We start from the raw sequence: 16,032 nt of genomic DNA on the forward strand, positions 1-16,032 counted from the left end.
ATGCTTACACAGCATTATTACAGGTTCCCAGATATGTTCATCCACCTGTTTTAACTCATCTTTTTTTTTTTTTCTTTTTTTTTTCCAGTAAAGATTTGGAGGTTTGAACCATCAATTATATATGATTTATAGAATATGTGAGGAATGAGTTCTCAATCTCTTTGAGATCAATGTGCTGCAGTTCAAAGAAAGAAATGACAGTGACCTTTCATAGCTGTATAATTTAAGTCTCTTTTCTAGGTTCACGCAGATAGTCCCAGGGCTTCCTGCACAGGTTACAGTGGTGCCCTGTGGAAATACAGGGAGCAGCAGGCCCAATTGCAACATCAGGGCCTCTGTCCACTATGCTCTCGTGGAACATTCATAAACAATATCGAATAACACAATAAATATTAGGTATAAGAATATTTTGTGATTATTATCCTTCTAAAAACATGCTTTCATATTCTTTGCCTTGTGGGTCTTCTCTGTAAACTAAATTTTATTAAGTTTGACTTGGAAGAACGGAAAAATGTATCACTGCAATTGCTGAAGTTCAAATACAAAAACTAAAACTGTTCCCTTTCTTTTTACAGCCACACTTAACAAAGTACTCCAGACATGTTTCCACTTCAGTTAATAAATTAATCATAATTCATGTATTTTCTCATTATGATGTTAATAAAAAGGGGAAAAATTATATACAAAAAGTTTTTTGTTTTTTTGCACCATGTATGTCAAAATACATATAATATAAATATTTTACTAAGCAGAGCTTTGGAGAGAATTAGTCTCAAATGCACCTTTCAACTCAAAGCCAGCAGATGGTGCTACAGGATTCTTGCTTTACGCACAGTGTTGAGCTACTCTGTCCACCCATTTTTGAGAAACAAAGAATATTTGTTACGTCTCCAGTTAAACAGTGTTAAAATATTACTGAATTATTTAGTGTTTTGTTTTTTTTTATGAAGGAGGACACACACAATAATACAACATATACAAGTCAGAACATAAATGTATGGCTGAACACTGAAGAGCACACAGGCTGTTTATAGATGCTCAGTGTTATACTACCACAGAGCAACTCTTTTCTTAACAGACTGACCACAGTGAATGGCATTGACAGACTTATTAGCCATAGAAACTTCAAGAATATTTTAATGTTTGGAGGCTCTGCAGATTTTTAGCTCTTATGGCAAACCATTCAACAGAAATTAACAATATTAATAGCAGAATTTCCGCAATTACAGATTTAAGGACATTATGATATGCAGAAAAGATACTGACAAGGGTAGTCTTTTTAACTACTTTTTTTCTTTTTGTGAGAACATAAACTCTTATGTAAATAACTTGCAAAAATGGTTTTGTTTGGGAAGTAATCATTATATTATAAATAATTATTTGTGCTATAAACATTCAGAATGTAGAATGTTGTTGGCACTGTTAGTATGTGTTTTGAAACAGAAAACAAAGGTCCAAATCATGAAGAAATTTGGGAACAAAGATGTAGGTAAATTCAGAATGAGAATAAAGATAAGGAAAGAGGCAAAGAGCATTTTTTCTACCTGGTTAACATCAGGCATATGATCTACTTGAAATGAGTGTGACTATTCACTGCGTGGAAAGGCAAGCATGTACGTAAATCTTCATAAATTCAGGTTTACGTGATAATTGTTTCTGTGTACACAGAAAACATCACCTATGGCAGTACTTTTGTATCAACAAGAGCAGAAATATAAATCAGGACATATTTTCAAAGCTTAAATCACTTGCGTTACTGACATAAATAATTAATTATCAAGACTTCATTTATAAAAAGTTTGCATTTTCCAACTGAGAAGTGTGTATAGCCATTCATGAAAACAGATTTATCTGAATTTGCTATACTCAATACAATTTCAACTAATGAATTCTTTCATCTTCAGACTGTAGCTCTCATTTAACAACCATGCTAATTGAAAACCAGTATTTCAGAAATTCAAATGCAGACTTAGGAATTGTAGCAATATTACAACAATAAAGCTTCTACCAGAAGTCAAATAGAAAGTACCTAGACAGCTATGTGACAAGACAGGAAACTAGTGACTGAACGTTGAGTCCTTTGGAAGATTTTGTATTTTATAAATTGAAAAGATAATGTATTTTACATATTTGAAGAATACTGATATGATGATAAATGTTCAATTAATCTTCTCAATTAAATCTCAGTTAAATCCTGTAATTCTCTAAGTATGAAAACACGTGTTTACATTCCCATATGTGCCCTGCTACACAGCTACACTACTAAAAGCACTAATTTCTCTAAGATAATTCAGAAAACCTGAACAGAATACCCTCTAAAAAATATAAAACTATGCAATGAAAGCACCACCGCCACTCTCACAATGCAAATGTGATACACACAGAGAGTAACATTTTCCAACTTTATGGGCTAACATAAAAGAGGTAATATAATTTGTTTTATTCACATATGTGTGGAAGATCAATGCAATAACTCAGAAGAGATTGCATTAGTATTAGTGGTAGTAATACAGTTATACACCAGCTCTGTATTTCACTAGTACTGGACACTCTTATTGGTTAAGTATTAATTTCATTAAGTAAAACAAATTTCAAAATTAAATCTTTTTCTTTTTTAAAAAATGAAAATTGAAAATAATAAGATCAAATCTGTGTAATTTTTAAAATTAACAGAACTGCCTCATCGTAGTCTATGAATATAGTGCAAAGACAATAGAATAACATTTTATGTTTACCTCAACTATGGAGATGCCTACTTTTTTTACAAGCATAAAGAAAATGTAAATGATTAAATTAACTACCGTATACCTCCCCTTTGACAAAGCACAGCTAAATAAGAGAACTACAATAAAAACAAAAGAAATTAAGCAACAAAAAATTTAAAGGTAGACTGAAATTCACTATTCTGACTGACTTCTATCTAGCAGGCAGAGGTGAGGAATCATTAAGATAGGAGGAAATGGGATATAAGAAGCTACTTCAGATGACTTACAAAATACAATTAGAATCAATATAGAAAAACAAATAAAAAACTCGATGAAAGGGACTGATATGAATGTTAAGAAGATATGAGAGTGCTCCAGATGCTTTCTAAGATGGAAAAAACCAAGAAGATAGCTTTTTGAATTATTTGGGTAAGAAAGGTTTCAACATACATAGGCCACTGTTCTGTAGGATCTCACGGGAAGTTAGTCTACAGGAAAAAAATTTAAAAAAAGGTAAAATAAATAAATACTAGCAAAAGCTGCTGTAATGCAAAAGAGCGATAAAATAGACATCAAGACACCAACACCAGTTGGCACAACTGAAAGTTCTTCAGTGACTGCAAATACAAGAAAACGTCAGGCAGAAAGATTTTTCTCTATCATTATAGGCAATGATGTATGACCAGGGAAGGATAAAAACAGGAAAGGCAAGCATGGAAGAGATGCAACCAGCAAAGAAATCAGGAGCAACAAGCATTCTGTAAACATAAGAATATGTTAACAACTTCACATGAAGTTGTTCTGCTATTCATTAAGCAGCAAGCAATATCAGTAAATGGCAGGCATTTTGAAATATTTCAAGTAAAATCCTTGATAACAAGGCAATCTGCAGTCAGATGTGTAAGTAAAAGCAGCAATGAGAGCTACTGTATCAAACAGAGAGTACCTAAATAAAGTAAATGTTTGGAACTCAGTTGGCCTGGTAATTGTGATGTGAAGACACTCTGAAAATGAACCTAAATAATTCCAATCATATCTGGTGTTTTACAGGGATTAAGTAAGGTTCTGCAAGGCTAAGAATAATCTTTAAGAATTAGGAAAAAGAAGAACTCAAATTAGAAAGTTGTCCACTTAAATCCAATCAACAGAAAAACACTAGAATAATATTTGTATATATAAGCACACAGAGTTTCCTCAAAGCAAAAAAATAGAGTAGAAGCTGATCAGGATTTGTCATGAATAAATCATGTCAAATAAATTTGTTTTGCTTGCACTGGCAAAGTAAGAGGATGTCTGATCAGGGATATGCTACATAATGTGACTTCAGTAACGACACCAGCAGTTTCACACCATCAATTTCATATAGAAAACAGGTAAGCAGAATAGGTTGGAAGATGTTAATAAGGCTCAGATAACAGACCAGTTGGAATGCTGCATTCCAAAAGTTCTTCACAGTCAATATAGAAAATGTATCAGTGGACATTCTAATGTCTAGCATTTTCTTCAATGACCAATTCGACCAAAATATACAAACTAAAACCACTAGAATGTAAAGCCCCAATATATATCAAAGTTTTTTATTGCAGGTTGAACAAACATCAGTCAAGAATGGTGTTAGCGTAGCTAAGACTTCTGTGAAAAAAGGGAATGGATCAGGTGACAAAAGTTCCTGCCAAGCCCTGTTTCCTAAGTATCTGTTATTACAAAGTACAATGCAATCTCTCAACCTAGGAAATACCTCAACACCAACGGTTGCTGCTGGAGCTTCAAAGTGAGAGTAGAATCTGAAAGTGATGCAGACCATTTATATGCAAATTACTTCCCTAGTCTGTTTCCCTGAGCTATCTCCTCCAGTTCCTCTCTCCCACTCCCACTTCTCACCTCCCCTCTCTTCCCACTGCACTCCAAGCAGCATGCTTCTGCAAGAACACCGCCCTGTCCGAGCAGCCTCTGCAAGAAGTACATCCCCTATTCAGGAGCTCTGAGTCCTGAAGCAGTATGTCACATCTTTATGTGGTACTTTGCAATTAGATCAGGGGCTCTCGATATGCAAAAAACAGCCTTGTAATGGAGATCACACATTGGCTTCAAGGGGTACGTAGGCGAGAGCTGCATCCTCTTGCTCCTTCCTCCCACCACCTCCCAAAGCCAGCCACATGCCAAGAAAAGAAATGTAAAAGCCCCTTATGCTATCTGAAGTGACTTTACATCTCCACAGTAAATTATGCTAATTAATGTGAATTCAACATGGCTTCGGGCTTTTCTAAAGGAAAACTTTGTTCTTAAGTTATTTCTGGGCTTGATCAGAAATTGTGCACAGAAATGTTACTGCATTGCAAAATGCCTGTGCACCAAACTGAAATACTGCCATGTTTCCATATTTTCCAAAACTATTTATTTAGAAAGAATAAACCCTACATTTGTGCTTGGTGGAATATTTATTGAATTTCAGGTTTTAATTTGAGAAGAAGGAAAAAAAATGACAACATAAATGTAATCAAGCTGTTTGGTAAAGAATAAAAATTGTCTTCAACAGATGTATCCCATGCAGGATTTAATTTAAATTAATCAAATTTGGTTTATACTGATAAGTGCACTTGAGAGTTATATAAAGTATGCAGACAGTGTGACTGTGCAGGTACCATTTCTATAAAAAGTCAATTTAAAAGTTAAAAATTGAAGAATGCAAATAATTTATATTTTGCTAACATATTTCTTTTGTTAAACCAAAAATCTAAAGAATTTTTCCATTCAGTCCAGTTGGCCAGAAATATTGTCCTTGATAAAGACTATAAAACAAAACACTTATTTATCACATATGCCGCAGCCCACCTGGCTTGTCATCTTGTGTTAAGTACCATTCTAAAACATGAATACATGCAGCCAGAGATCAAGAGCACAGTGCTTCCTAAAGTAATAAAACCAGATAAAGGAACTGAAATAAAATGTAACTGGTGAACTAGTAGGTGCCCAACAGAGTAATATTGACTGTAACTTGGCCATACTTGTCTGCTGACTGATATACATCAGAGCAACAAGGAGCTAGGAAAGAAGGAAAACAATATTCCTGGTTGAGATTATTTTTGCTGAAACTTCTCTTATCGTGACTTGGCTATGATCATGGATGATTGTTTCTGTTAAGTCATTCTTAAGATGGAAACTGGAGATAAATAAATAGAGAAAAAAAATAGAAAACTACCTAAAATCATAATGAATAAAATATACTTTGAGTTAAAATATCATAAGCTTCAGATACTAACATCAGGCAAGTTAAATATCTAGTGTCCCACTAACAGATGGAAGATACAGTTGCAGTAACAGGGCTCCAAATCTAACAAACCTGGTGGTGCTTTCAATTTCTGACAAAAACAGAACTAAACAGAAACAGTTCTTTTTATTTCTCTCATTTAAAAAAAGAAAAAAAGATTGAACTGAGACCCCTATACAAAGCTCCTTCTGGGAAAAATTAAATCCATGAGATTATCATCTCTTTGAAGCAGAAACTGTCTTTCTCTATATACGTCTAGGCCAATGTATAGTGCCACGAGATTCAAATTCATTACAAAGGTTCCTAGGCATGCTATATTACCAATAAATAAATAAATAATGACAAATACTAATCACAGGAGTTATTGCGTTCTCTTAAAGTATAAGTGGGACTACAAGTAAAGAGTATCAGTAGTAACACTAGCATTAATGTTGGAAATGGCGAAATTTTAATATCTCAGAAATCTGTGTCAGAGAACATAGCCAACGACTCATCTAAAAAAATAACTACTCTAGATAGATGGCTTACATTCTCTGCCTGAAAATCCTGCAATTTCTGCATGTCTTCAAATAACCAACCTACATCAAGGAATTTTCAAATGAGATTGAGATATTGGTTCTGATATTTAACAGTTGTGTTTACTACTTTGTGTTACTTCAGCATGGTTCATAGGATGCAACTGCAGTTGAGCCAGTTGGTTTTTTTTTTTTTTTTTCTAAGAACTTTAGTCAAGTAAAAGATTAAACATGGAATACACTTTACCAAACTGATTATCTTGGAAGCTCTTGAATATTCTCATACTTTATATGAAGTCAGTTATAACTGCAGAATATACCAGATATGGCAATTCTTCTTGTTTTCCAGGTGTCCATTTTATCTTTTGCAGAAAGTGGGTAAACACACAAGAGCAAAGATTAAGCACATAGCACCCGACCAAAATTCTAAATAAAAACATGTTTTTGCCTCCTTCTTTTACATAAACATCCTACTCAGGCCATTTAACATCTCATTCCAGTGCCCTGGTCTAAACTAAAATGCAGTATCTGCATAACTCTATTGATGGCTGATAGTGAGAACCTATACACATAAGATTACAGTTGCATACAACTAGTGTTACACACATACAATTAGTGTTTCCTAAAATTTTATTATGTGTTCAACCAACTAAAATTTAGACAACCTCATTGTGAACTGGGTTTTTCTTACCTCTTGGATTATCACCAACGATATTGGTTTTGCCATTCCAGTACCAGAGCAGCAATGTTGCATCACGTGACCCTGACAGAATGTAACAATTTCCTCCAATATATGACTCAGAACGAGCAAGACAGGTGACAACATCCCAGTGTCCAAATATTACTTGCATCAGTTTACCTGAAACAAATAAAATCAAATGTTTTAAAAGTATACTTTAATCTTTGCCAGAGTCCACTAATGGAGTCCAGGATATTGTCCTCATAGTCCACTAATTAAATGCATTATAAAGTATTTTAGAAACACTTAATAAAAATAGGTTCAAAGAGAAACTAAAGTAGATAATATTCCTCTTTTTCATCACTTGATGGAAATATTTAAGAAGTGCAGTAGTCTATAAGTTTGGAAAAAAATGTTTAAAATCCATAAATATCATACTTTATTCAAAGGCCAACTATGCCACAAATGCTTGTAGGTGCACAAAACAAAAAAAACAAACCACTAATCTCATACGACTTCCTCATACTTTTTGTTTCTCTCCTCTAAAAAGAGCTATCCTCCCTATATAGCAATATCAAACATAACCATATGCACTTAGATACTCCTTTCTGAGAAAACAAAATTTTTTAGTTAATGTTATATTTGACAACTATGCTACAAACAATTAAAAGAAAAATAAGATTCAAGTCTCCACACTACTTAATCTCAAAAGCTGTATAGAAACTATTTGTACTGCTGAAGGAAGATTTTATTGTGCTTCTGCTGTTTTGAGAACCTATGGTTTATGCCAAAGGTATTTCCTGTTATAATTCTATTAAGAAAGAGGACCTCTTTTTGTGTAAGAGTTAAAATATAATTGAATTCAACACTTCTGATAACATGCTATTATACCTTATCGATTCTATCAGCCTTTGCTGTTCTGCTGATTTCAGAGCTAGATTCTCATTTTAATTCCAAGCAAAATAAACTACAACTGAATTTATGATGCTTAAACTACAGCTACAGTTGCTATACAAGCAGGAGACACAAAGAATACAAATTTGCTGATACCTTTTTGACAGTTCTATTTTGCTTGTAATCATAATTAGTTATGCTAGTATCAAAACACCCGATGTATGAGTCTTATACATGAGTCATAACCAAATAGTCAGAATCATGGAATATCCTGAGTTGGAAGGAACCCACAAGGATCACTGAGTCCATGTCTGGGCTCCACACAAGCACATCCGAAGTTCAAACCCTATGTTTGAGGGTATTGTCAGATACTACTGAACTCTTAGAGGATTGGGGTTGGGACCACTTTGCTGGCAAGCCTGTTCCAGTGCCCAAATTTCAGTCTCTATTTATAATTAATAATGATATAGGTAAAAACTAACAAAATAACACAGGTTTCTTCCACAGATATAAAATGAAATATATTGTCCAGCATTAGAAGAAAATAGCTACCTATTTGTGTAAATAAAGGATTTATACATTGATTATTTCTTACTGCTAGCTAATTTCTCTCAAGAATTTTAAATTCATCAATGAGAAAATTAAACTAAAATGAGTCTAATAAGATGTATGTATAATGAATGTATAATGAATTATAGTCAGTCAACACAAAAGATATGGAACTTCTCACTTGAACTTAAGGATTGAAAACTAAGAAAATGATAGATATGTTGTCCAGTTAGAACATGCAATGAGAATTTCATTACAGACCATCCTCTTTTGCAAATTATTTGGTTTGCCAAATGTGAAAAACACTGTTAACTAATATATTTAAGAAATTGTGAAAAACACATATGATATTCTCTATGGATTAATAACCTACTGGAAAGCTTGATGGCGCACACATACATTAACCACATCGGGTCATTAATCCCAAAGAAATACCTTGCAGTGAGGTCACTATTTCTATCATAAGATAATGAAAGGGAGAAAATCATACCTATTTTTTTCTGGAGGCTCCATGGCATTTAAATTCCTTTGGCTTTTACAATGAAAAATTCTTTTCTATTTGGCACGACACATGCATGAATTCAACTGTTTGGATACATGCCAGCTGACAGACTAATTTAACAACTGACATTATTTTGATCAGTTTATGCTATAAAAAAGAATTCAGAGGCTCCAAATCAGCTTTTCTAGTATACCATAGTTTTCAAAGGATTTCATAAGCATTTCTTTACCAGATTTCAAGACTTAATTTCCAGTCTTGAGGTAGAGAGGTTTGTACTTATTCTACAACGCTTACTTGCATATCATTCAAAAAGTTCTCTAGCACTCAAAGACAAACACGCTTAAATTCAAGGAAGTGGTCTAAGAAATTAATTGTTCCCATACATCAAGCTTCTGAAAATCTCATTAAAACCTTTTACTTGTCAAACTAGTATAAAAGCAGGTATGACTTTCATATAATCATTTGGAATATGAAATATAATGCTATGGCTAAACCAAGACATGAACAGAAAAGCTTATAGGCTATTCCCATATTTTAAAAATATATTACCTGAGTCAGTAGAATAAACTCGGAAACTCTTGTCCCAGAAGCCACAAACCAAGATATAACGATTGTCAGAGGTGATGACAAAACACTGGGAATGTACCTGAATACTTTGGTCTAAGAGGTCAGTGATTTGCCTTCTGTGCATACCTGTATTGCTGGCTGAACAGAAAGATACAAAAATCAAGAAATTTCAGCATCTGCATACAGAGAACAAAGGCACATTTTAGAACCTTTATGATCACAACTGAACTATTTCTTACTGCTGTTACTTGTTTTTGTGACAGGGGTATTTTCTTTCTATTTTTGCTATAAAATACTCGTTACACTTCTGGGAACAATGACAATTCCTTGTAGTATATATTCCAAAACAGAGAATATCCTTTCTTTAAGTAAAATGCACATGACAAATATAAATGAAAGATTGAAGAAAATGAATGACATGTAAAAATGCAGTTAGATTCCCTTCTTAAAACTTCTACTACAGGAATTTAAAAACAAAAAGAAAAAAAAAAATGGAAACTAGTGATAAAACAGTACAGATAGGTAGTCGTATACATCACAAAATGTAGAAAAATCATAAGACAAGCCCAATGTGATTTGTTGTTTATTTTTCTTTTACTGTGATATTTATTTAAGATCTATTTGATAGCAGGATTTAAAGTAAAATATACATTTCCTGATCCAAACATATTATTCTTAAAATTAAATTTATTTCAGGAAAGAAAAGAGAGTTGTAGCATGTTTTACTCACTATAAATTACAATACATTATTTATTTATTTATTTATTTTTCAGAGGGAGTTGATTTCAAAATTCAGGGAAAATAACTTTATAATCTCTATAAAACGGTTAAATTATACCCATATTATTCCGGACTTAATGATTATAGAATTTATCTAGCAAAATGGCTACACGGCAACAGTCTATATCTACATACTGATTCCATGCAGATCCTATTGATGTACATACACAGTTTAGAAATCAATTCTCACAGGTTGACAGAGCTGTCATTCTACCCCTATCTAAAGAAGTTCATTTTTGCTGTGTGTACAATGCTTTTATAAATGCTTGCATCTCTTCTTTTTTTTTTTTTTTTTTCTTAAACTTCCATCCTGAAATTGCCAGTTAAAAAACATAGCTAAGTTTGCACTCTAACAGAATTAAAGGAAAAAAGAAAAATCCTTCATTTTTGGTCCTGTGAACTGTCAGACAGATTGTTTGTATTCTGATGCTAAGTTGCTTGGGCTTTTCCTTTTCTGATCACATGTAAGGTTCAATTAGCAATGCTACAGGCTCCAAAGTTATACTCCAATTACACACACTCCCCAAAGTATGGGTCTTTATGAAAGAACTGACAAAACCCTGACTATGTTAATAGGAAAATCAGCCCTATGTAAACTAATAAACCTCTATAAATAAAAAACCACGAATTGAATCTATTACATTGAGTCATTAAATAAAAGTGAGACATTCATCCACCCCTTTCTAATAAAAGGAAAACATACGCAAATTTAACTAGTGATGGTGATCAAAAGATGCAATATCCTTGCAAAATGAATACTAGTATCTCAATGCTAAAACTGAGTGGGCCATATATTTCAACTTTAAAACTGCTCTGCAATTACACATTAATACCCTCAGCCTGAACAGCAGGTCTATGAAGAAAGGATTGATCTCCTTTAATGATAAAGCCCTGGCACTGTGGTTTTATTTTTCACAACACGGTGCAGTTAAGAACCCCACTGTTATTATGAAAATTTCCTCAGCAAAGGAGCTCCATCACATTACCAGTGCACCAATTCATCATAACGTGCCTTGCTCCTGCTCATCAACAAGTCTGAGTGATGAAAAGATCCAATATTATCCTGACAGTACTTCATGCACATTCTCAATCACACATTATTACAGCATCCATATTAATTTTCACTGACACGCGTCCTAGGCCTGTTCAAATTAGGCAAACCAACGAGGGGGAGTTGATGAAATACCAGCATAGCCACAGCTCATTGCATTCCAATTTGCATGCAAATGGTTTATCAGGAAAATTCCATTCCCAGCAACCAGCAAGTGAAAAACAACCGTAATCTACACTTCAGGGCCACCATACAGAGCTTAATGAATCGCAAAGAGAGAAGGAAGTGACAGACCTATGAGAGGATCGATTTCCACTGGCAGCTGGTAAGGCTGGTCTTGTACAGCACCTTGATGAGCTGCAATTCAGGAAAGAAGATTTTAAAACTCTGCTTTTTTTTTTTTTTTTTTTATTAAATGGGATGCCACAAACATTTTATAAATCAAAGCAACGTCCACTTTTTTTTATTTAACCATCCAAGATTTTTCTGCACCACTTGAACTAAAAAATAAACAAGTAAACAAACAAACAAACAAATAAATAAATAATCCAGGTGCTTTCACATGCTGCTTATTAAACATTTATTTTAGATTAGTGCCATTCTGAATGTATGCCATCAGCAGCAGCTCCAGTCCTGAGCCATAAGCTCCAGCAGATGCTTTACTGGCAACCTCTCCTGTCGCAACAAAACAAAATTAAGTGGTAAAGAGCACTGAAAACAAAATGTGACAACCATCTGCTGACTGTAGCAGATACTATTTTCCCCTCTACTTTTTAAAGCACTGCTTTGAACAAGTGAAGCACAAAGGACATTTTTTTAAAGTCGGTTTATGATGCAGTCAGGGAAATCTCATTGTCATGCAGTATTTAAAGAATCATCTATCATCAAAAACTATTTATTTGCAGGTTTGCATAGCAGTTAATATATAATTCTGCAGACCTACATTTCATCTGAGCACCTGGCATACTGCTGAGATGTTTATCACCTAAATTTTCCTTCATTTTGGGGTTTTTTTTTAAAGGTTTTTTTTTTTTTTTTTTTTTTTTCTTCCCCACAGCTTCACTAAAATCACACAAGCAACCCCCACCAAACAGCCCAAGACATTCTTGGAAGTGAAAGAAAACATAATGGCTGAACACTTATATCTCGGAGTTTTCCAGCTACCCCACCATAGATTAACACAAAAATTTGTGTTTATTGAATGGCTTCATATGTGATTGGGAAGTCAAAGCACTATTGTAATGAAACACTAATTCAGAACAAAATAGGAAATCCACATGACAAAATAGAGGTGATCTGTTAGGCACCAGTGCCATCAGGTATCAGCAAAGCCACTAAACTCATACAAAAGCAGGAATGAAATTTTTAATTACATATCAGTGACAAGTGGTCACCTGGCAACTTAACTTTCTCATCATGATGCCTCATTAGCAAAGACAATAATATTCCCACAGTAGGAGATAAGAATGGTAATGACACCAGTCCTCTAACCCTAGCAAATCCCATTTTGGTATAAAATTTGAAGGCAATAATAGAGAAGGCTTATTTCAGGTGTCCCTATAGAGATCTCTTAAATATGGTATACCATTAACAGCTTGTAGGCTTGATCAGTGTGGCAGTGGAATGAGGAGGGGTGCAGCATTTTTTGGTTGGATTTGGGGTTTTTGCTTAGTTGGAATCTGAATTTCTGTCTTGAACTGGCAGTATTCTCGAGCACTTGGTAAAGGCAGAACAGCTGAATAAATGCTTCTCAATTAAAAAAAACAGTAATGCGAAAGACTACTGCTCTCCCTTTTAGAGGAGAGGAGGGAAAAAAACCAGAATCTAAAGGTTTTGTTCACCTCACAACGGTTGACTACTGCAACCAACAAGCAGCTGCTACTCCCAGCATTTGCTTGTTTGCTCACAGATCTCCAGACAGCAGACTTACAAGGAAATCAGCATATACTACCACTTTTGATCCTCTTATCTGCACATGACTGTTGCACATCCTCAGAGACTACTTTTTAAAAGCCCGAGTGTTTTATGCCCATGGTCGCACATTCAAGGTTTGAGTGTCTTGTAAATAGTTTTTGCTTATAAGCTGTTATCCAGACCAGCCTCCCTTCCTTCCAACCTTTATTTGTAAGCATTTTTTGCTAAACTGAAATAAGACATCGATGTTACTATTTGAACAAAGTTGAGAGGCAATTTGTAAGAATTTTTAAAAAAGGGTGGGAGTCATCTGGCTATTCTTAAAATGTAACCAAGGACTGTGGATGCAGATTTCTGAGCAGGAATTTCAGTGATGTGAGCATCAATTTGGTACTTATATCTTCTATTTAAGATATTTGAGTAGAAGGTCTTTTTTCTTTTTTTGAAAAGCCTTTGACCAGATTTATCTGCAAAGCACCAAAACAAAACTACATTTTTGGGTTTAGGCCTGAGACTGACATACTAGGAAAAAGATGAGTCCTTATGGGATTAGTAAAAATTAGAACTGAAAACAGAATGATTCGACATATTTTTTGAAAGGATAATTAATTAGACTGGTTGCTATGCAAATGGATACAATGTTTTCCTCTCGTACTGACAAATAGGTAAGTACCTAATAACTTTGAGATGTCTGAGTTGCAGAAGATACTGATTTTCTATATATTTTTTTTAATCTTTTAATTCTCATGGAGTAGTTTTAACATTAGGCTATTACGTTCATAATATACAAGAGAAAGGTAGCAAAAAACATTTCAACCAAGTTCCGCATGCTTTGAACTTCTCCTTGGCACGATATTGTGCACTTTTCCATCATCTGATTGAAAAAGAAACTGAAGAGGAATAGTGTGACTGCTTATAGGGGCATAGTGTTTTTGTCTTCTTGCTTATTGGTATGGAAAGAGACACTTCTTTCAAAACAGTTTGTTGTTCTTTTGTGTAATACTTTTTGTGTAATACACATCTCAGTACACAACAGTCCAGATTACTTTTTCAAGAGAAACTAAATTCACATGTGAAGAGCATACTATATCAATGAATTAGACATGTATTTCACACTTAAAATTTCTAACAGCTGTGCAGATAATAAATGTACATCGTGTGATTTCTTATGCTACTTAACCTTAGTTTACTTACCAGGAAGATTATGCCACTTATTTAAAGCAAATAGCCTATTTGCAGTAACTGTGATCACAGCAGGATTGGTCAGACCAGGCTGGGTGTTGGCTGCTACATGAGTGACAGGGGAGTTGGATGGGAACTTTAGAACCATGATAACATCCTGTTGAGCTTGGTCTGTGAACATCAACGGGCTCTGCAGGAGGAGATACTGTTGAGTGCACACAACAAGAACCCAAATACATGGGAAAACATGGGATGGAGAAGAGAAGACAGGACAAGAAAAGGAAGATTGCATTAAAACTCAGAAGACCTGACAACAGTTGCAAATGAAAAGAAAATGCAAGAATAGCAGATAGGTTTGTGGAAACAACCATTTTATATGGAAGTCCTACATGCTCAATTATGCTGAGCTTTGCTGAACAAGTGTGTCTATATATAAAATTTGCTGCAGAACCCTGAAGATTAAACTCTAAGTTTCCAATCACCTATCTCTGCCAAAGAAATTCTCCTTCATATCTACAAAGATAGCATGTCAAGGAAAGCAGGAGGGAACAAAATAAAAAGAAAAAAGAAAAAGTGAGCAAAAGAAATTCCTGCTTTCAGAGATTGTCTCAAGTTGCATTAAATTGGCAGACTACAATTCTCTACAAGCCAGATGAAAACATAAAAGTACATTAAAATAAACAGATACACACACAGCCTAGATATATGTTCTGTATATATTTCTGGTGTACAATCATAAGATTTATGAATGCAAAGGCGAAGACCTCAGTGCAAATGTGTTTCAAAGGACAAACATAATTAAATGCAGTTGTAAAAAATACAAAGTGGACATGATTACAGACACTACCTTGCATTGTCTCTAGAAATATTAAAGGAGGGGAATGAATCCAGATACATTTCCAACAGAATATTTTTAGGTTTCATTTTTTGAATTTAATAAATTGAAAAGATTAATAACTTTTAAATTAAGGTCTCTAACAACAGTGAGAATGTCAAAACAAGTATCAAGGTACTGATGTCAGGCGTAAGAAGCAAAAGCAAATACAATAATAGTGTATTTGGGATTCTGTGGTATACCTACAAAAAAAAAAATTCCATTGAGATACAGAAATACCACCATCCTAGTCATGAGCAGCCATATTGCTTCAGTACTTGTATTTTTCTGGTAACTGCATTAGAACACTAACGAAGTGTTCTTGGCTATTTTCCACCTGCAATATTTCATTACATATATGTATATGTGACTATATACATCTAATGTATATTTATACAAAACTAATAAAAAAATTAAATACATTTGCATTTTTATTATCACTCCTTTTTAAAAAGTTATTAAGAGTACTTAGAAAAACATATTGCTCTCTGCATTCCTATTTACAGTCTTTGCTTAAAGGTGTAAATAAAAGCAACTAATAAGCTACCCAGA

The 16,032-nt window shown here is 34.0% G+C and overlaps 1 protein-coding gene across 1 annotated transcript in view; it reads right to left on the reverse strand.

The window, feature by feature from the left end:
* LRBA (LPS responsive beige-like anchor protein) overlaps window positions 1-16,032 on the reverse strand; it is a 346,581-nt gene that overhangs the window by 17,280 nt on the left and 313,269 nt on the right. Inside the window, exons 51-54 of the mRNA XM_015861117.2 lie at window positions 14,619-14,811; window positions 11,805-11,867; window positions 9,662-9,817; window positions 7,180-7,347 (exon numbers count right to left, since the gene is read on the reverse strand). Of these exons, the coding sequence (XP_015716603.1) occupies window positions 7,180-7,347; window positions 9,662-9,817; window positions 11,805-11,867; window positions 14,619-14,811 (580 nt within the window). The remainder of the gene's footprint in view (window positions 1-7,179; window positions 7,348-9,661; window positions 9,818-11,804; window positions 11,868-14,618; window positions 14,812-16,032) is intronic.

This window comes from Coturnix japonica, chromosome 4, assembly GCF_001577835.2.
Source record: "Coturnix japonica isolate 7356 chromosome 4, Coturnix japonica 2.1, whole genome shotgun sequence".
Taxonomy (NCBI): domain Eukaryota; kingdom Metazoa; phylum Chordata; class Aves; order Galliformes; family Phasianidae; genus Coturnix; species Coturnix japonica.